The sequence below is a fragment of the Hetaerina americana genome, unplaced genomic scaffold (genome assembly GCF_022747635.1).
Source record: "Hetaerina americana unplaced genomic scaffold, ioHetAmer1.1.p SCAF_7, whole genome shotgun sequence".
NCBI lineage: Eukaryota > Metazoa > Arthropoda > Insecta > Odonata > Calopterygidae > Hetaerina > Hetaerina americana.
Window position 1 is genome coordinate 14,006,014 of NW_027287316.1, and position 21,161 is coordinate 14,027,174.

At 37.6% G+C, this 21,161-nt stretch overlaps 1 protein-coding gene across 1 annotated transcript in view; it reads right to left on the bottom strand.

Annotated features, from left to right (window-relative positions):
- The window catches only part of LOC139696544 (agrin-like), a 161,880-nt gene that overhangs the window by 75,079 nt on the left and 65,640 nt on the right, over nucleotides 1-21,161 (bottom strand). The window contains exon 3 of the mRNA XM_071595348.1: nucleotides 5,449-5,718. Coding sequence (XP_071451449.1) covers nucleotides 5,449-5,718 — 270 coding nt within the window. The remainder of the gene's footprint in view (nucleotides 1-5,448; nucleotides 5,719-21,161) is intronic.

Sequence of the window (21,161 nt, forward strand, 5' to 3'; positions counted from 1 at the left end):
TATATATATATATATATATATATATATATATATATATATAAAGCACCTAAAGAATACATATACATACGTACAAATATATATATATATATATATATATATATATATATATTTATATATATATATATATATAGGCTGCAAGCATTGTTTAGTGAATTGGAAATTCAGTGTCACAGGTATGGGATGAGAATCAATATTAATATAACAAAGGTTATGCGATTTTCTAGAAAGAAAAAGGCTAAGCTTAACATTAAAATAAGAGGACAAAAACTAGAGCAGGTAGAACAGTTTACGTATCTCGGTAGTGTTTTGGACCAACACGGTCAAAGTAGTTGGGACGTAAGCAGAATAATTTCGCTAGGCAAAGAGGCTTTCACAAGGAGGAGGGAGTTGATGACAGGGACGTTAAGTAAGGATGTTAAGGAAAGATTAGTAAAAACTTTGATATGGAGCGTACTATGTACGGTGCGGAAACGTGGTCATTGAAGCAGGAGGATAGATGTAGATTGGAGGCTTTTGAAATGTGGGTGTGGAGAAGAATGGAGAAGGTGAGATGGACCGAGAAGAAAACAAATGAGGAAGTACTTGGTATGGTGGGCGAAGAGAGGGGTTTGTTGGGAGAAATCCTATGGAGGCAGGGAAAGTGGATGAAGGTGGTGTTGACCGGTAGTAGGATGTTGAAGACTATGATAGAGGGGAGAATATTGGGCAAACGAGGAAAGGGAAGGAACAGGATAGGGATGTTGGACGGGATGAAGGGAGTATTCAGAGATGAAGAGGGAGCTGATGTAGAGTAGGATGTTGTGTTTTGCTAGGGGTCACAAATTATTTAATTAGTAATTATGTCCATCCAAAAACCTACCTTAACCGGTAGATTACCTATTAATATAATTATATATATACAGTATATATATATATAATGATATTATTAGGTAATCTACCGGTTAAGGTAGGTTTTTGGATATACTATATATATATATATATATATATATATATATATATATATATATATATATATATATATATGTATTCATATATACAGAAACATATATAAGGAAAAGCTGGATAGTCTCGAAAACACAAAGATAATCAAACATTGTTCAGAATCATAGCCTAGGCGTAGGAAAAAACCATTATTCCGAAAGTGGGAGTCTCGTGAAATGAGTAAGTTATTGTTTCGCTTCAAGCTGGCTATGCGCGCGGAGCTCTCACGCCGGCATAACAAAAAAATATCAAATACTATTCCCAGCTCGATCCTTGGGTTTTTATGCTTGTGGTTTCACACGTTCGCGCCCATACACCGATGCTATTCACGGTTTATATTGTTCGAGGAAGGTAAGAATTTTTCTCTCCTGGGCGCTCCGTGACTCGACGTATGCACGCTTAACCCCTTTCGTCAATATTTTTCAAAATGAAAATACACGGGCGTGACTGACAGGAAGACCATGCGGGCCATTGTGCGCTGAGCCGGTGCGCCGCCGTAAATATTGTTTCATTCACTGAATAAAAAAAAATTGACGTTCTCGCGTGAGTCATGAAATAATTGAAGAGCTCTCAATTTTCCACAGGCTATCAAATTTTTATGACATTCCTACTATTTATGAATTTTCACGTACGAGTGCGTTTCTTTTTTATCGCACAAAACATTCAATCGCACTCAGTTAGTTAATTTGACTCCTCGCTCCCTCTTTCGTACATAACGTGAACTCATGTTTTATGTTTTCGCCAACCCTATCCGCTAAAGTTTGAAATAGAGATTGATTTTCCCTTTCTATCGAGATAATAATTAATATGAACTTAATTTCCCCGCTTTTACATGATTAATTATTTAGCGCATTTTTATTGCCGCCGTGTGGCTGGCTGTACTCTTTCGTTTTCCATTAACTCTATTTTTCGTGGAAAACGGCACATCCAGGACGACTGGTGCTGAATAATATGCTACCAATGGCTTCCCTGCCAATGAAATATTTTGGCTCGAGAAATGTAGTTATGCATTGCCCAGAGTGGCATATTTGGCATTACCGCAAAAATGAGGAAAACTTACGCCTACTGTCATAGCATGCCTAGCAAAACACGAGATTTGAGTTAAAAATTCCAAGTAATTTGATTATTTAAGGTGCTTCGACAACTAGAGTCGTGACACATCTTTCTTGCAAGACGAATTCCTTGACGTGGTGACAATGCAATTATATTCCATTCGAAAATGAACCTGATACCTTTGAGATTACCCGGCAAGCTACTAATAAGTTGACTTCTAATAAAAAACTGGGTAAAAATCTTTAAGAGGGAAAATACCTAATCGGTAAAGCGTAGGTACGCGTATCATTAATACCTATTGAGGATTTCAACTAGTTTTTCTGGGTAGGTGTTTTTATTTAAAATTAATTTTTTTTTGTTATCCAATGGTTTGGAATATATCTTTAGCAATTTTCAAATTTCAGATCAATAGATAATAAATAGGGATCATGACTACGATTAGATCTGTCTGCAGTTTTGAAAAAATGAGATATTTTATAGTTTTAGGATGGAAAATCAAATTGATGAATTCGTGGTAACAATTAATAGTAGTTCCAAGAAACTGTGGGAGATGCCACAACAGTAACTTTCTACGGAGTAATCCGCTGATATTAAATTTCAATGCAACAATCTTAGAGTGTAAAAATCATTCACCTTGACCGGAATTTAAACCCGGATCTCTCGATGATATCAGCTTCGAATAACTGAGGCGAGAGAAAACCATCACTTTAACTTCATTTGTTTTTAAGCATTCTGCCTCTCCCCATTGAGACGGAAAAAATGAAGGTAGGAAAGGTAAAACCTAGAAAAAAGCCATTTTCAATACTTTTCGGCCTGATTTTGTTTGTTGAAGCCGGCGCATTTAGGATGAAATGCAACATTCAAAAGACGCGAGCATTTGCAGAAGTTGTTCAAAAATTCTGTGGATCGCCCCGTAAATTTCTTCGCCGGAGCCGGAGTACCTACTGCATTTTTCACTTGTAGTACTGCAGACAAACCTCCGTTGCGGAGAACGGCATCTGTGGTGCTGGCTTTCTCTTCCCTTTTATGGACTTTTAGGTTCACATGGGTTATTGCTTCTTTGCAAGCTTTTCTGGACAGTGTCATTCTTCTTCTTCTTTCTCGACGTAGATTTAAACACTGTGCAAGCAGCTTGTAACTTAAAAGTCAAGGATACTCTGAGATAAGGAAGTACTAAGAAACACTGAGGTACATTAATTCACCTTCATATTACTTTTTGAAAATATAGTTGGGTCAATTGATAAATAATGAGTTTCTCACAGCGAGGGATGCCAGTTTATTTTATGAATATCTCTTTCTAAGTTAAAAAATTCATCTTTCTTTAATATATTATGCCTGTAAAATTTATTGGGGAGTCGTTGACTTTAAACTGCCATTGTAGTTTCAAATTACGAGAGAGACGAATATCTTTCAAAAGTTTAATTCACCTCTTGGAATTGTCACTTTTTTTAACTGAATTTTTAGATCACGACCATTCGCTGTACATAGGCGTATATCACAAATATTATGATTCTAAGAAATAAGGGCAGACGGAACGAGGAAATACATTTGGGAGCATTTTATAGAAAAAAAGGTGAGGTTCTTTCAAGTACGATATAAGACTCATTTTTAGCCTAATGAAGTAACATATCTGCAGAAAAGTCAGCGATGAATTGATTGATGATTGAATCCATATGAACGATTTATCGATATCTGTACTGATTCTTTCCATTTCATATATCGCATAGATTGGCAATGCAAACATTTTTAATTGCACATTTGAGTATGAAATTCTCAAAGTTAAGATATTTCTTAATAAGAATATATGCCAGTTCAAAAAATATATTTTTTGCTTTCAAAGGAATTCTTTTCAAATTGAAGTAGGTACTATGCCTTCTTGTGCACGTATTTATTTCAAAATTCCATACAATGCGGGACATGAAATATTTTCCAGACTTTCTTTTTGCAACTGTCGCACATGCAATCCAGACGAACGCAATGTATTATTGAGTTTGTCTGGTTTTGATAAGTGCCTTTATCATCCCATTGGATAGTAAAGGCATTTATTAAAAATTATAAAAAGTTTATCCATCTGTTCATGCAGTTTAATTTGCTGATATTTTATTCTGTGAATAAATTTATATAACCTCTGTTCAACGGAATATAAAAATTTTCGTTTTCCGGACCCAATTTAATATTGTGCAAACACTAAAAAATATTATGTGAATACATTAAATATAATTTTTTTAAAGGCTTCAGCGGAATAGAGTTGGTGAATGTATTTCTGTCCGCGATTTTGTTCGCGAATAACGTTTTTAACATGACAGTCCACTGACATTCAAGTCGGCTTCTTCAGGTAAAGCTGACTTAAATGTCTACTGAAACGACGGCTAAACTATAGTGCTAGGAAAAATTATGTATGAAAAATCCAGAACAGAATTTTCATGATTAATATCAATAACGCATCACACCTTATTAAAATCAAATCGGTGAAATTAACAAAACTTATACTGGCAACTTAATGGGTCGTTATTACATGCTAACCACAAATCCTAAGGTAAAAGTTGTTTTTTTACGATCATGAAGGGCTAAAAAAATACGATAAGGAAAAGAATATAGCAGAAAACCAGAAATAAAAATTTAACCTTCTCACAAGTGCATAACTTTCAATTAGCAATTAGCAATAGTAAGTGAATTTTTATGATACTTCGTCTAATGAGGTACTGACATATGGAAATATATGGGTAAAAAATCACAGCAGCATATCATTCATGATAGGACACAGGTGAAGTTGTGGTGAAATTTCTTTTGTAGCGAAATGTTCTTTTTCAATTTCTCATAAAAAGTTTTAGCAAGTCGACAGCATAATAATTTTTGGAATAATCTGCGAAAATGGTTCTTTAACCATTCCTTTTCTCTCCGTCACCTATTAGCATACATATTTTTTTGAATATCAAGCGTTTATAAAAGAATAATAACAAAAGGAGGCAACGAAAAGTATATACCTTACTCAATTATTCATATTATGCAATGTTTTCACTCATGAGAAATGGAATATTTAGACAACACCCGTATCATGACGTAAAATTTAGAAAACATTTTTGTGAACTCTACCCTAGAAATTAATGCGTTATGAAATTACACAAGTCAAAAGTTTTTCATCGTCATGCAAACATTCCGCCAGGTGAACGCCTTGTGAACTTGGCAGATGCTTACAAAAATTTTAATTGACCCCACATATTGGGAATAACAATAGATGGTCACGCCCCCACCAGTGAAAATACTGATTCGACCTTTCTGACAACACACATGACCACGAAGGGACTCGAACCCGCCACCTCCGGGTCACCAGGTTTGAGGGCGCGTTGCCCGCCGACTCCCGAATCCATGATGATCAATGGATCGAGACGCGGACAACTGGGGGCAGGTACTCACCACAAGGGCCGGTGTGCGCCAGTGTGGGCAGCAGGGCCGTGTTGGGCGGCTCGATGGAGTCCTGGGAGGCTGCGGAGGCAGCGGCCGCGGCCAAGAGACATGCGGCCCGCGAGAGGGCGCACGGGGAGTCGTATGTGGCGCCATCGGTGCCGCAGACGGGCCTCAGGATGGGCTCGCATTCCGGGGGACACTCGCAGCGGGCGATGCCGTAGCGGTCAATGATGCACGACTGGCCGGGGCCGCAGCTGACGCCCACGCAAGGGTTGACCCCTGCGACGGGAGAGAAGAGATGATAGTGATCAGGGTCAAGCGGTGGCACTGGGTCAAAGGCTGTTCCATAATGGGTCCGCTCTTATTTACCCTCGGGGAATTCTTATTTTATGAACCCTGACTTCCTTTTACAAGGATCTAGTACAATTAGGAGAGGCAGTTCCACGCAATAAAATAGTTCCTTGTTGTGCGAAATAGAAGAGAATAGAAAATAACCACAACCAATCATACGACATCATCTGTGTGGTATGGACTCTATTCTCCCCCTTCTTGAGCAATAAACGGTGCTGATGCATTCATGTCAAAAGAGGATGCTTTTCTATAAAAACGAAAATGCAAATTTGATTTTAACGCAGGAATCATAAAGTTTTTGCAATATTAATGTTTAACAGATTAAGGTGTTCTTCATACACATGAAACTGCATACCTACCTGTATGCTTTCCCACATAACCCATTGCTGAGGAATTTTTAAGGGTGGAATAGGAATAGATTCAGCTGGGAATAAAATAGAGTATGTGGCGATTAAATCTGGTTTGCGAATGATCAAATGTTAGTTAAGACTAGGAATGGATTTTCGTTATAATCGAGTGCGCTAGAGGAGCAAAGAGAGGCGTAAGGAATGAAGATTAACCGCAAGAAAACGAAAGTAATGGTAGTAACGAGGAAAAAAACGGCTAAGATAAGCATTAAAGCAGGGGGGAATAAGCTAGATAAATTAGAGCAGCTAAAAAATCAAAAAATTAAACGAGCATTAAAGAAGGAGAGAATAAGCTAGATAAATTGGAGCAGTTTAAATTCACATTCAGTGTGAACTGGCGTTAAATATCATCATCGTAACTACATTGATAAGTACTTTACTGAAAGGACAAATTCCCACGAAAAATTACAAATAAAAATGACTAAATGATGACAGTCGATCTCTTTTTAAGTACCAAATCGCTACATGCTGCAAGTATGTACGTATTGAGAAAAACGAAATTTGAAATAGATGAGTGAGTTCGACAGGAACGCATCATCCCTTATTAGCACACTCGGCATTTACTCGTAAGAAGCGGTAAAATATCCAATGTCCAATTTTACTTTTCATTTTTTGATAATTTAATACTCTCCCTTCTAAGTAACAATTTTCAAGGGTCAAAGAAATTGAATCAAAGGAGGTAAGGCGAATTAAAATGGATTTAAATGGTCCGTTTCGCAGGAAATATCGCTGAAATATATTATAAAGTGAAGAATGCCTTCAGATATCATTGAGTGCAATAGATCAGGGGTTTAACAAATATAAAATGACACTCAAAGGAGGAAATTAGGAATCCTAGTCGGTGAATGGGAAAAATTAAAGGTAGATGCTGACCAGACAAGAAAAAAATGTAGAGTATGCAAGCTGTATCACTCTTTTTCGACCTTTATGTGAGGAGTAGTGGAAAGAAATCCATCAGAACGTATACAGAAATGATTATTTGAGGGTATTTCGAACAAATATGGCCAAGGCAACAAGGGTATCATAAGGGAGTCGCGTGACCGACAAAAGCAGTCGGGAAAGGGAGGAGTTGATGACCTGGAATTCGAGTAGAAAAGTACTGTAAATGCTATATCTAACGCTAGATATGTCCAATGAAAAGAAATTTTGATGGGAAGGTTGATAACTAAGCAAGAACAGAGCATTGTACAAGACGAGAGACTATCGGGGCACAGAATAGGGAAGAGTAAACAACTATTGGACTACATAAATTGGGAGCCACGCATAATACATGATTTTTATAGTAGAAATATAGTACAAAGGAAGGCTATAATGAATGTTAGAGGAGAAAATACTAATGTGTTAAATAAATATGAATATGTAAGCAGTGTAATTGCATTGGAAGAGTATTTAGATTTTTTGGCCCCTGATTTTTTATAAGGGAAGACGGATATTTTTTCCCGGATGGATGGACAGAGGTTTCTCTGGCTAAGTTCGGGAAAGGGGAGTCTTCGAAAAGGCTGGAGGGCGATAGCAGTTGACTTCCAGCCTTTGCGGAGTGCAGGTCGTTCGTGTGCGAAACCTCCGTAACGTGATCTCGTCACGCTCCGTCATGAACCGGTTATTGAAACAGTGCTACGTCATCAAATTTCGCCTAAAAATGGGCAACACCGAGAAAGAGACTTATGACATGCTCATGGCAGCTTATGGTGATAATGTCTTGAGTAGATTGGGCGTTTTTGAGTGGCACTAGTTGTTTCGGGAGGGCAGAGAAAACTTTAAAGACACCGAACGTTCAGGACGCCCATCGAACGCTGAAAGTGAAAAAAATCTCGCAAAAATGATGGCATTGTGAGAAGGGATCGCAGATTAAGATTTTGCATAGGTTTTGGTAAACTTGGCATCCCTAAAAGTGATGTGCATCGACTTGTTACCGAAAACATTGGTATGAGAAAGGTGTGTGGGAAGTTGGTGCCACGAGTGCTCTTGGACGAACAAAAGGAAATCCACACGTGGATCTGCCAAGAGCTTCTCGACCATTTTAGTTAGGATCCAAAGTTTTCGGACAATCCCCCACCAGACTTCTTCTTCTTTCCCCGTCTCAAATCCGTGCTGAAAGGACGTCACCACGGCTCGGTGGAAACGCTACAACAGGCCGTGATGAGGGAGTAAAGCAGTATTCCGGGCACCGCCCTCCAGAAGGAATACGAGGCGTGGAAAACCCTCTGACAGCGGTGTGTGGACGCACAACTTTGGGGAATTTAGAGTGCATACATCAATTCTAGCAATAAATTTTTATATTGACTCAGTCCTATTACTTTTGGGATAGACTTTGTATGTAATAACAAAGTAATAATAATGTAATGCACTATCCCTCACCGTTGCAGTGACTGTTTCATAGAGAACTTGATGCACAAAATAAAGAAAGCTTGTAATATGGAATTTATTTTCATCTAAAGAAGAAAAGTTTCAGATGTGTATTGAGACTTTAAAGGGAATAAACAATGGAAGATAGGGCAACGGTAGCCCGCAGTTCCTAATATGCTGATTGTACAATTAATATCAATGAGGAAAAATGTAGAAGTGGAATTTTTATTTTTGCAGTTCAAAAGTAAATGTTATGGAAGGAGGTTGAAAATGGATTGAACGATTTTAACTGGTGGATTTGGCAAACAATCTGAAGAAGATTAAGGGAAAGGAGGACAGAACTTAGTTCTATTGATTTAAGAATTTAATATGCGCATTTTCATGGTCTGATTTCCGAGATCGGCTAGCTACTCTGAATACTATCATAGAATATATTATATTAACAATACATTTGCCATTTGAATAATTCTCTCCAGTAGTGAAACGTAAGGATTTTTAACTGTTGGATTACTTGTAGGTACCCCAGTTTTTGGTAGTGAGTAGGTGCGAAGTTTGGAATCAAGTATAGTGAAGTGATAAAATTTCACTAGCACTAATCAATCAAAATATTCAACGAAGCCAAAGTAATATGTGGCAGCGGGTTCAATATTTGTTGACATTTTTTTATAGCAATGACTTAAAGTGAAGGAGGTAATTTCTGGAAAGAGGGTCGTCGTTTAGAAATATGGTCATTCTTTAGTAAACTAAGTCGTAATAAGGAAATTATAGCGTAGCGGAGTTATATGATTTGTAATTTCCAATATATTGTTTTTATCGTTCCGAAGCGTACCTTTCACAAGAACATATTTTTGGTGTCAACGCAGAATTACCGCACTTTTTACTTAAATTCACGTTTCAATGAAAACTAAAAATACCTGAAAGCTTGAGCGTGATAATTTTTTTAACTTTATATCGAACTTTTACCGTGAAAAATAGAAACGTAATAATACCCAAACTCCTTATGTGCCGTTGTCCGTCTCACAAAGTAATAATGTGTTGCTTTATTACTTGACCTTCTTTAGGGCGAACGTCGACTAAAATTGGCTGATGAATAGTGCTGCAGTTGAGGGGCATGAAGGTCAATTAGCTAGCTGTACACATGGAGTTCAATGAAATGTTAAAGTAAGATACAGGATAAAACTGGAATTTTTTTGGATGTATCGAAAGAAAATTCCATTAGTCTTGAAACTACCGACGACTTTATTGCGAATAAATTACCCCATAATATCCCCCGTATTATATTTGCAAATCCTCTTTGAAAACCACCAGTATGAAATTTTTCGGATCAGCCCACATAACTCCACCTACTTCGGTCACTGTATTTCCAGTTGTCGATTCGAGGAGCTTGTCCCCAAGCAATACGACTATCGGTTGACTCTATTTTTGACGTCATAAATATTCCCATGCTTTTATTTTCATATTCAATTTTCCAAGGCTTGAGGAAATCTCGTGATACAATTCACTTTACATCTAACCACGTCGATTTTCCGAGAACTCTTCTACTTTGATCGAATAGGAAGAGTTTCAGACATTGGTAAAAAAAAGAATAAGTATTCCTAAAGTAGCTATAGACAGAAAGACGTTATGGGTAAAGAAGAAATTATTTAAGATAAAATACTTTTAAAAATATATTTTTCTCTCAATCAACTTACCTTTGAATGATTTTTACAGATATTTAAAAGTATACTTCTGATTTTTTTTGCAATCACTAGAAGGCTTTTTGGAATTTTATTTAAAATTTGATTAATTTTGACACTCTCTATTTTTTTTGCTTAAGTGATTAAATGAATGATATAGGGAATCACATCCGAAATTCTTTAAAAAATGATCATGAGAAATATGAAATCCTGGCATAAAAACAAACATTGCAATTTTTTTTTGATTTGAGATGTGTCTTTGACTAGACCAATTACGTGACACACAACTGTAAAGCAGAAGAAATTTAATTTGGACTTACATTATCATCATCTTGACTATTATTCACGCTTCGCAAGATTAATTTAACGATGTTTTTCAGGAGTAGGTGGTAGGCACACCCATGATGCTTTAGTGTAATTAATCAGAGTGAGAAAAAAGGAAAATAAATTAATGAATAATTAATGTAATATTAACCATATAAAAATAAACGAACACATCTTATAAATAATATATTATATAGAGAAAATAAATAAATGTACCGTGAAACTGCCTCGTTCATATTACAACTCATAAATTATTTAGCTTAATTTAAATGTGAAAATGAAAGTTATCATTCCTCTTTTTGTCTTTTATGGCTAAAACGACAATATATTATTTATGTTACTCTCCGTAAAATTCAAAATGAGTTTTTTCTACACAGAAATAACTCTGAATATGCATAATTTATTTTTTAACTGCATTTAGTACGAGTATACATTGAAAGCGAGAGTGATATGACAATATTAGCTGCACACAAATGAAATAATAATTAAAAAGCTGATAAAACCGAAAACTTTTACTTGGAGCATACACTATAAATTTGAAAATGTAGGAATTGAGAAATGTGTCGCAAATTTATGATGCATGTGTGTGTACCTTAGAGTAGATCTTCTGGGAAGTTCGAAGCACTGTCTTCTATTTTGAATTTGTATTATTTCAACAAAGAAAATCCGGAGGTCGGACGCAATGCGCTGTTTTCTTACATATTCCGCTGAAGGAAAATATGAATTCAAATGTAAGGGTCTTAACATTTCTCTCCATCTTCGGTTATAAAGTATTTTCGAAGCCTAAAAATTCCAGAGACAACATTTTTCGCTTGATTACACTTTGGGGAAGGGGCTTCTTGCTTGGCAGATTAATACTTCATGACGAATTTCTCGAGCTAATACCTATTTTAAGTATTGGCATATTTCTGAAATATTAAAAAAATCCATTCTTCCAAAGATTGCTTGAGGATAACGCTGAATCTTTTGATCGTTAAAATTTTTTTACTTTCCAAAACCAATTAAAACATTTGAGGAAATATTCCGTGAGAAAATAACAATGTGGCATTAAAATTGAATTCATTGGTTGTGAGATTATTCATTTAAACTAAGCTGAAGATTCTATTAATGTAAAAAATTTATTTTTCGGACAGAAATTAATAACAAAGTGAATATATAATATTTTATTTGTATCTTATGCTTCATTTCATCGGGGGACCTTATAACAGGTGAGGGCAAACTTAATTTATGCTAATACTCCCCCGACATATATGACCAAACACTGCGCAAGATTAGCTACAGTTCAATTCTGACAATTTCAAAATATAGCAAAGACTCATAAGCGTGATTACTTTAGACCCTAAATTCCCTCTCAAGCTAGGGACCGGGCCAATATTTGGTCAGGTATCCTCATCCCAAGTGGAGACCCTTGTGAGCCATAACAGGAGACAGTAGCCCACCTAATTAAATTCATTTTGGGTCAACATTCGAGGACGAAATAGATAAAATTTTAATTGCTTGATTATTGTAAAACTTTACGAGAGCAAGTAATTTTTGTAGTGGATAAAGTGTAGAAACCCTGGGGATACTTCAAACCTGGGTGCTGACACTTACTAAATATATGTGTTAACCACCCTAGTTTCAAATTGAAACATGCACTGCAAGTTAATATTTTTGCTGTGTTTACTTTGACTAATGTCTTTTAAGGCACTAGAAATAATTTAAACATATTATTGTGCAACCATTCTGGACATTTTTGGGGCGTCAGAGGGATAAGGGATACCCGCATGGTGAATATTTTCACCGATCTCGTGATTAATTTAAATATTCCGCTCGAAATGGTAAAAGCACTAATGGCTGTGTGCTAGAGTGTTCTTGACGTTTCATCTGTGGTAATACAAACCTATGCTCACCTCTCCCGTATCGCACGAGAGAAATTTATTGGACCCATAAACTCGAGATGTTACAAAAACCTAAAAACAACTCGCTGACTCCGAGACGAGTCGTCGTTATTATGTGATATGAGTACAATAAGGGGGAAGGATTTAGGGCGATCGCGTGTGGGATAACTCCCGGCGTCGGCGAATTCGACCTTTATGACGACCCAATATTTCAGGGAAGAAGGGTGTGCGAGGAATTGGGGAGGAAGACGGGAGAAGCGAAGCATGCGGCGAAAGCGAAGGTGGGGAAGGCCCTTTGCGGGGAATAAACGGAGGGAAAAGAGGAAGCTAGGAAGAAAGGGGAGGTCGGAACGAGCGGTGCGATTCGAGGATTAGAAACGGTCCTTCCCAACGGACCCTCCGCGCACTCAATATTCCCGTGCCCCGCCGAGTCCAAAGTTATTATCCTTCGACATCCTGCGGGGACACCTCCGGCACGGACGACGAAGGAGAACTCCTCTCCCCGGGATCCCTTCCATATCCATTCCCCTTCACCCTCACGTGCGCCCTCCCTCTTAGTATTGGCCAGAGCCTTAATGCCTTCCACGACGAGACCTTCTTTCCTTCCGTATTCTTACCCTCCCGACCCCTTCCAATCTTCGCACCTCCGAAGACTTTTTATTAAGCATCGCCGCTTCCTCGAACCCTCCCCCGTCCAAATCGTTTCTCTCATCATAATGGAAGAGATAGAGTGGCGAACCTGAAAATTTTACATTAGGGAATTTAGTGATATAGCGGTCTGCGTGCAGAGCGTCTCGAAGCCCGGGTAATATATTCTAGAAATTTTTAACTGTTTTGCCGTACGTTATGTTCCACGAAACCACACGGTTGACCCTACGGACACCTGACATATAGTATTGCTGGAGAAATTACGGGAAGGGTTAATTCCCGACACACATTAAAAAGGTTATTAACATTTTATCTTCGCTCGATAGGAATGAAATATGACATTAATGGGCGTGGGCTGAATTGAATACTAAATGTATCTTAAAAAAAGACGTTAGAATTTGATGACTATGTCATCATGCAGAAGATTAAGACTATATCCTTATATATTGAATTTTTGTACACATCGAATCTTAAAATACTCTCGTTTCGTGCTTATGGCTCTGGATCCGTGCCTCGCAATGTGATCGACTTGATATCTTTACAACAGAGATGTTGAAATAAACACTGTTACTTTCGTTTACTTTTTACGGGTTAAAAACCATGTATTGTTCTTTTATGCAATTGTAAGCCGGACTTCTTGATTTTGTCACTGACATGTTATTATTGGATACCTTAAAGTTTAAAATGCTTTGCAGACCTGAAGGATATCAATTATAGAGGGAACATACTATTATCAATACGTAGAGGGAACAAACAAGCATGGTTTTTAATTAATTACGGTGCATATTCCACAAGTATGAGCTTTAAAAAGGATATTCATTACAAAACTTATTTAAAAACTACATATTCGTATTCATAACTAAATATTTATCAAATTCAGTTTGTGGGTAGCAAGATTCTCGTTACCTGAGAGAAACGAGCATATTAGTTGCGCAGTTAATTTTAACTTCATTTTCCTGCTATTTATTTGCTTTTGCTTTGCCAAAACTCAAACAATGAACGTTCTACTTCAGTCATCAAACGAATAAATGGAAGGAATCAGCCTAGTCTATGGTTTAGTCCTGGCACACTGTGTGACCTTTTATAGGGCCATCTGAATAATATTTCGATTGGAGTGTACGGGAAATGACCTGGAGAAGTTCCAAATAGCCAAGAATTTCTTCATTCAAGTGAATAGATACAAATATTTTTACGAGGGTCATCCGGAAAGTAGTACCCGTTCGTGAAATAAAGACACAAAAGTAAATATTAACAAACATAAAAAATTTTATTTGAAAGAGGATACTTTAAACTACTTCTCAACATAATCTCCAAGCAAATTAAGGCATTTGTCATAACGTGTGACAAGTTTCTGTATTCCTGCTGCATAGTCCTTCGCCGCCAGCTCATTGAGATACGCGAGGGACCCATCTTGCACAAATTTTTGCATAATGCAGATGGTGTTTAACAATTTCATGAACAATTGTTCGAGAAACATTGGGAAAATGCTCACAGATGTCATCAATTGTGACGCGCCGATCGTTCCTCACGAATTCGTCAACTGAGCTCACCAGTTGGTCTGTAATGACAGACGGTCTCTCCGAACGCTCATCGTCGTGCGTGTTCCCCCTCCCCATGTTGAAGTTGCGACACCACCGCCGAACAGACGACTCGTCCATTACATTGTCTCCATACACCTCCTTTAATTGGCGATGAATATCACATGGGCGAACGTTTCTTGCATTGAGGAATTTAATCACTGCCCTCACTTCACAACTGGCGGCGTTCTCAATTTTTTTAAACATTGTAAACAATCACAGAAACAACACAGGCAATGCTAGCGTCACGCAACTTGGCTCAGAGAAGGCAGACAAGCCACTGAAGCTATCTGACCTCGTCCAGCGGCTACTCGCGTCGTCAGCACTTCATGCGGCACGAACGGGTACTACTTTCCGGATGACCCTCGTAAATAAAAAGTTTTGTGCGTGGGAAATGGCTTCATTTGTGCAAGGGAAATGGAGCTTTTTGTCTCTCTTATTTTTACGATCGAAATGTTTGTCTGAAGTGTAAAGCTAGCCTGTTTAGTGTGCTCATTTGTAGAGCACTATTAAAGAAAAATATCTTAATTTCTGCTCTTTCCATAGGAGGGAATACTATGAAGTTCAAATAAATAATACGTGTCGTAAGAGTTGGAGGAGGAAGAGCCAAAGAATCTGAATTGATTTATGATTTTAGGCTAGAAGCTATTGTATCATATGACTCAATTCAATGAAATTAACCCATTCTGAAAAATTTATTTTAAGTTTTTGGTGAAACTACTCCATGCATGTAAGATGCGATGGGTAATTATATTCATCAAAAAAAGATAGTTAAAACATTGAAATTAGTGGCGATTGCCTAGCACAACTTAAGGGAATTTGCATAGGTTACTCCACCGTTTGAATACGCGGCAAGTGATTAGGAGTCTTCAAAAGGGAGTATTAATTAAGGGAATGAATTGAGTTCTTGGATATTCAGAAAGATAATTTACGGGATAAAGTTAAGGGTTAGAGATTTCTGGGTGAAACAAATGTGAAAGTTCCTCCACTCACGATGGAAGTAATAAGCAGCACGCTCTCACTTACTTCCCAGCACCAACGGAGTTACTAAGAGTCAGCAATGTATCACAGGGTTATACTACTGGGTTGGAGCAATAGAGACAGGCTCCGAAATCGATGCACTTAATAGCCCTTTCTTTCCTCATCCAATTATCACGAGCATCACGAATCCAAATTTATGTACTCTCAAAGTTTGATGGAAGGTTATTATTATTATTCGTCCTCCATATTGCAATTAACAATACTAATTCATAATTTCCTATGCTTAACGCATTGATCACATTTACCTACACTTGACACATCATACCTATCGAATCACGAGTTCACTCCAGATTCACGCGCTATCTATTACGGACAGATGACGAGATAGCTCGTGTTCCCTACCTTTACGCTGCCTTTAGATGCCACCTGATTTGAAAATTTTGATGTATGTATTATTCTACTTTTAATCAATGGATCTATGTCTACGTATTTACATCAGTAGTAAAACTTTTAAACTCGATTGCCTTCATGTTTTGATGCTTCTATATCTCCTCTGGTTTCATTTTGGTAATTCGAATCGTCACCAACTTCATCATCTAGTTCTTTGTGCTCTTAGAAATGGCCTTTTTGAATCAACGGAAGGAGATGAATGAAACAGAAATAATTTTGGGAGTTTTTTATGGGAATTTATAAAATATTCCCGGTGAGAATGTTGATGCGCATGAATAAACAAATGGATGTTTATTATTTTTTTACCATTGTTTATAGATATAATCCTTCCTAACCAAGCAAGTGTCAAAGTAATATTTTACTCGAAGTACAGGGTCGCACCCAAAAGTGGTAGGACTGATTTTCTCTGGCGCGAACGGAGCGGTTGAGGGGGGTCTGCCTGGCAGGGTAAGGTGGAGGGGGCTCTTAGTAACAGACCGACACCAACCTCAGTCGCCTGCGGGCTGTCGTTGAGTGAGGACACCGTTTTTAGTGAAGCAAGTTTTTTGTCGAAAAACAAAATGAATCTGAATTTAGAGCAACGTTATTCCTTGAAGTTTTGTGCGAAACTCGGGAAGACGGGAACTGAGACCCTCGATATGATCAAGCAGGCTTATGGGGACACTGCCTTAAGACGTTCCATAGTATTTGAGTGGCACAAGTTGTTTAAAGAGGGTAGGGAGCTCGTTGAACACGACCATCGCTCCGGACGGCCGTCGACGGCAAGAACCGACACGAATGTGGACAGAGTGAGGACACTGCTGAACACAGACCGACGCTTAACCAGTGAAGAAATTGCAGACCAGTTGGGTCTGTCTGCATCCAACGTCTAACGCATTATTTCACAGGATTTGGCCATGCGCAAGGTGTGCGCCAAGATGGTGCCGAAAATTCTGCCATGGCGCGCTCGTAGTCAGACAGCTCCTGGCCAAATACGGCATTGCCACGTTGCCGCACCCGCCCTATTCTCCCGATCTGGCACCACCGGACTTCTTCTTCTTCCCCCTGATGAAAAGACAGCTCAAGAGACGACTTTTTGACTCGATAAAGGCCGTTCAAGAGGCTTCGACGAGGGTCATCAACGGCATCCCCAAAGAAAATTTCGAGCGGGCGTACGGGGAATGGAAGCAACGTTATACTAAGTGTGTAGCAGCTCAAGGAGCATACTTTGAAGATTATTAAGTCAATGTAAGTATATCGTCAATAAAATTCTTGTAAAAAAATCAGTCCTACCACTTTTGGGTGCGATCCTGTCTCGCTTTTGCTATTAGTTTTAACGTTATATTGGGATTCTTTCCTTTTCCCTCTAAACATTTTATATTGGGATAGATCCATGAATCCTGATATTAAGTCTGTTAACATACCATATTCATAGTATGACAACAAATTGTGATACGTCGAATACCAAAAAACCACAGCTCAAATAATGGAATAGTAAATAAGATAGAGACAAAATGTTGTCATAAGTTTAATTTTGCAATTAAATCACAAGCAGAGGATTTCATAACCTGAAAGCTTAACATTATTTGAAGATTAGGAATTGTAATTTTATACCTGATTATTTTTTTGTTCAGTGACGTTTAAACAAAATATGGTACCAAATAACATTTTGTTTTATATTGGGCCACTTAGTCCATAGAAACAGATTAGCCATGAAATATTTCGATGAATATGAAGGATTATGAGGATACCGCATTCACATGCAGGGGAATTTAAAACTGGATTTAAAAAGCCAATCAAATGAATAAATAAAATAAAAAATAATTAATACAACGCTCAAAAATATGAGAGACTTTGAAATAATACAACAGGTATCAAAATTAACAGCGTAGAAGAGGAAATACGATGAAATAACATGTTTTTTTTTAAACGTTGTCCAGTATGGTCATCCTCTTCAAACTGTAGAATTTATTTAAGTAAAACGAAATGACACAAACGCTAAGTAACGATAGTTATATAGTGACGACAGTGTAAGAACATAAAACTTTAGCAAAAGCGAATGAAGCCAAATAACATTGTATCATAGATAAAACTGTTTCTGGCGTGACTTGGTGGAAAATATTCATATTGAAATTAAAAAATTACCAACTTGGCTTTTCCACATAGAAGTTTTTTATTTAAGACCTAGGCTTCGTCATGGTATAACATATTCAGACCTGAAGATGTCATACCATAGCGAAACCTAGGTCGTAAATAAAAAACATTTTACGTGGAAAAGCCAAGTTGGTTATTTTTTCAATACCAATCGTATCATAGGCCTCACGCTTATCATATATTTAACGAGGCACGAGTTTGTGTATCTAACCAACGTATAAAAGTCCTTTATTTAGAATGTTTGGTAGTTTTGACAAAACTTGGTCAATTATTTTGTTAGCGACAATGAGTTATTAACTAAATCATGTTACTTCCTCTCAGCAATTTAAATTACCCATAATTACATTTTCTGAGCGTATTATTGCAGAGATACTCAAAACAATAAAATAAAAGCGGCTCTTCACACATTAATTTAGAGCTGGAAAAATTACTCATTTATTTTTGTATCAAAATAGCCTTTGAGGTACAACCGTCATCCTTTTACAATTCCAGGGAAAATTGACGTCCGAATGACGTTCCTCCTTTACCACGAAAGCGTCAGAGGGCGGGAAAATTCCCGATTGGGCAGGTCAGAACTATTAAATCGGTATGGGCGACTGTGCGGAATATTTTCGGCAAAGTCTGGGGGTTGGGGTGGAATGTATTCAAATCCCTCAGCGGTATTTCCCTCTTTATTCCGCACCGAGTATTCCCCAACGGGCTCGTGCCACGCCACGAAGCACGCCGCACATTGTTAAGTTTTTACGCTTATTATTGTTATTTTCTCTTTTGTATCCACCTGCCTCTCTTATTCTAGTATGCTCCTTAAATTGCCTCGAGTAAACTCGCTTTTATTCCGCAAAACTGTTTGCATGAAAAATTACCGAACGATGGTAGGTATGACGCGGCGAAGGAACAATGGAATACGTCCGTTTCAAAAACGTGCGCGCGCATATTTACCTTAATGGGACCTTCCTTCCCATTCCGTCCTTGAGCACCCCTCCCGGAACGCGGTGCGCCTCAGCTCCTCGCTCATGCTCACATCCCCTTTAAGCGTTCAATTTTGTATCTCTTTCCGAATCTCTCCCATTGAAGATTTTCTCTCGGAGACTTCCTCATTCCTTATTCGTCGCCAGAGGTTTTGCGGGAAAGGGAACTTAAAGTAGCGCTCCTTTTCCCTTCAGTTTCTCCCAACCCTTGGCATTTCTGAGAATCTCCCACGCACGGAATTTAATCCCTGGGGCATGAAAAATGTAACCAGCATTTTGGGAATTATGGAAATGGAGCCTTACAATTTGAGATAAAGAATACATTTTCTCATAACTATAAGCGTAACTCCTACATTTATGTATTTTTATTAAATGTAAGCTTTGTTGCTTGTGTGAAGAAGATTTCAATAAAACGAATAAGAATCATAAAAAAAGAATGTGGTAGCATTTCAACTACAACAGAAATAGAAATGAAAAATAGTAACTTTGTGATTCCACTGAAACATTTTTATTACGAGACGACCCGGGTTTTGACGTTCAACGTCATCTTCAGGTGGAGTAAATGTTTCAGTGGAATCACAAAGTTACTATTTTTCATTTCTATTATGAATCGATTCCATAAAATTATGCCGGAAGCCATCAATTACAACAGTAACCAAAAATGAGTAACTAAAACTCCATAATTGAATTTAAAACAACTTTTCACATTTCGCAATCAAATAATTTTTAAATAATCAGGATAATAATATACGTAATCCTTCATTTGTTACTTTTCTAGGACTATGTGTTTCATAGATAGATAGAGGCCTTTATTTTGGCGAAATTGAGACCTTATGGTACCTTCTCCCATTTAACCCTTCGTCGTACACATACGTACTACATTAGGCATACAATTCATAATTACATGCATACATGCTCAAAAATACACCTAGACAGACACAAATTCATTTCATACGGTTAAGGGTAACTGATTGGAGGAGATAATTTGAGAGATGATTCACCGAACAAACAATTTTCGAGAGTTATTATCTCAAGCTAAAAATGTACAATTTTCTTTAAATATAAAAAAAGTAAATTTTCAATCATTTACGCATTAAAATAAAACTTAAACTTTATTCTTTTTTCTATATTTTTCTTTAAAGTCGATCCTTTTTTGTAGGCTCTTAGGCAATTTTTGCATGCGCATGTGATGCCAGTGAAGGTATCATAGAAAATGACTAAGCATGATATTTTAGAACCAAGTGATAGAAGAACTTTAAGACGAGAAACTAAGAAAGAATGAAAAAGATTGACTTGCGACTAATTGCTTAGAGAGCTACCACAAACATATCCTCGAACAGATAAGCGATATCACCCTATTTTGATGATGGTGATAGCCAACCTACTACCTTGATCAAAAAGTTCCCGGAATAACCACCGTGTGGCGCTCCCATCGTTCCGATTTGAGTTCTGTTTTTTTTGTTAAATTGGTACATCTGTTGTTGATATTCCCTTTAAATCGTAGTGTCATAACTTGACATTTGCAAAAGTTACGTAGCCAAGAGTACATCTATCTCTGTGTGTGTTGGCGATTTTTTACAATTTCAGAAATGGATTTAAATTTGCAACAACGAACTTGTATTAAATTTTGCGTAAAAAACGGATTTAGTGGCGCACGGACGTTGGAAATGTTGGAAAAGTGTTTCGGCAACGATTCTCTAAAAAAAACGGTCGTTTACCAGTGGCACGAGCGGTTCAGAAGTGGTCGTGAGTCAATCGAAGATGATGAACGCAGTGGCAGACCATCGACATCGAAAGTCGGTGAAAAAATTGATAAAGTAAAAGAAATGTTGGTCAATAACCGCAAATTAACCATCAGAGAAATAGCGGAGGACTTGAACATTGCCTATGGATCCGCCCAAGACATTGTGGTTAATGATTTGGGTTTCCGTCGTGTAGCAGCAAAGTTGGTGCCAAAAGACCTCAATTTCATGCAAAAAAG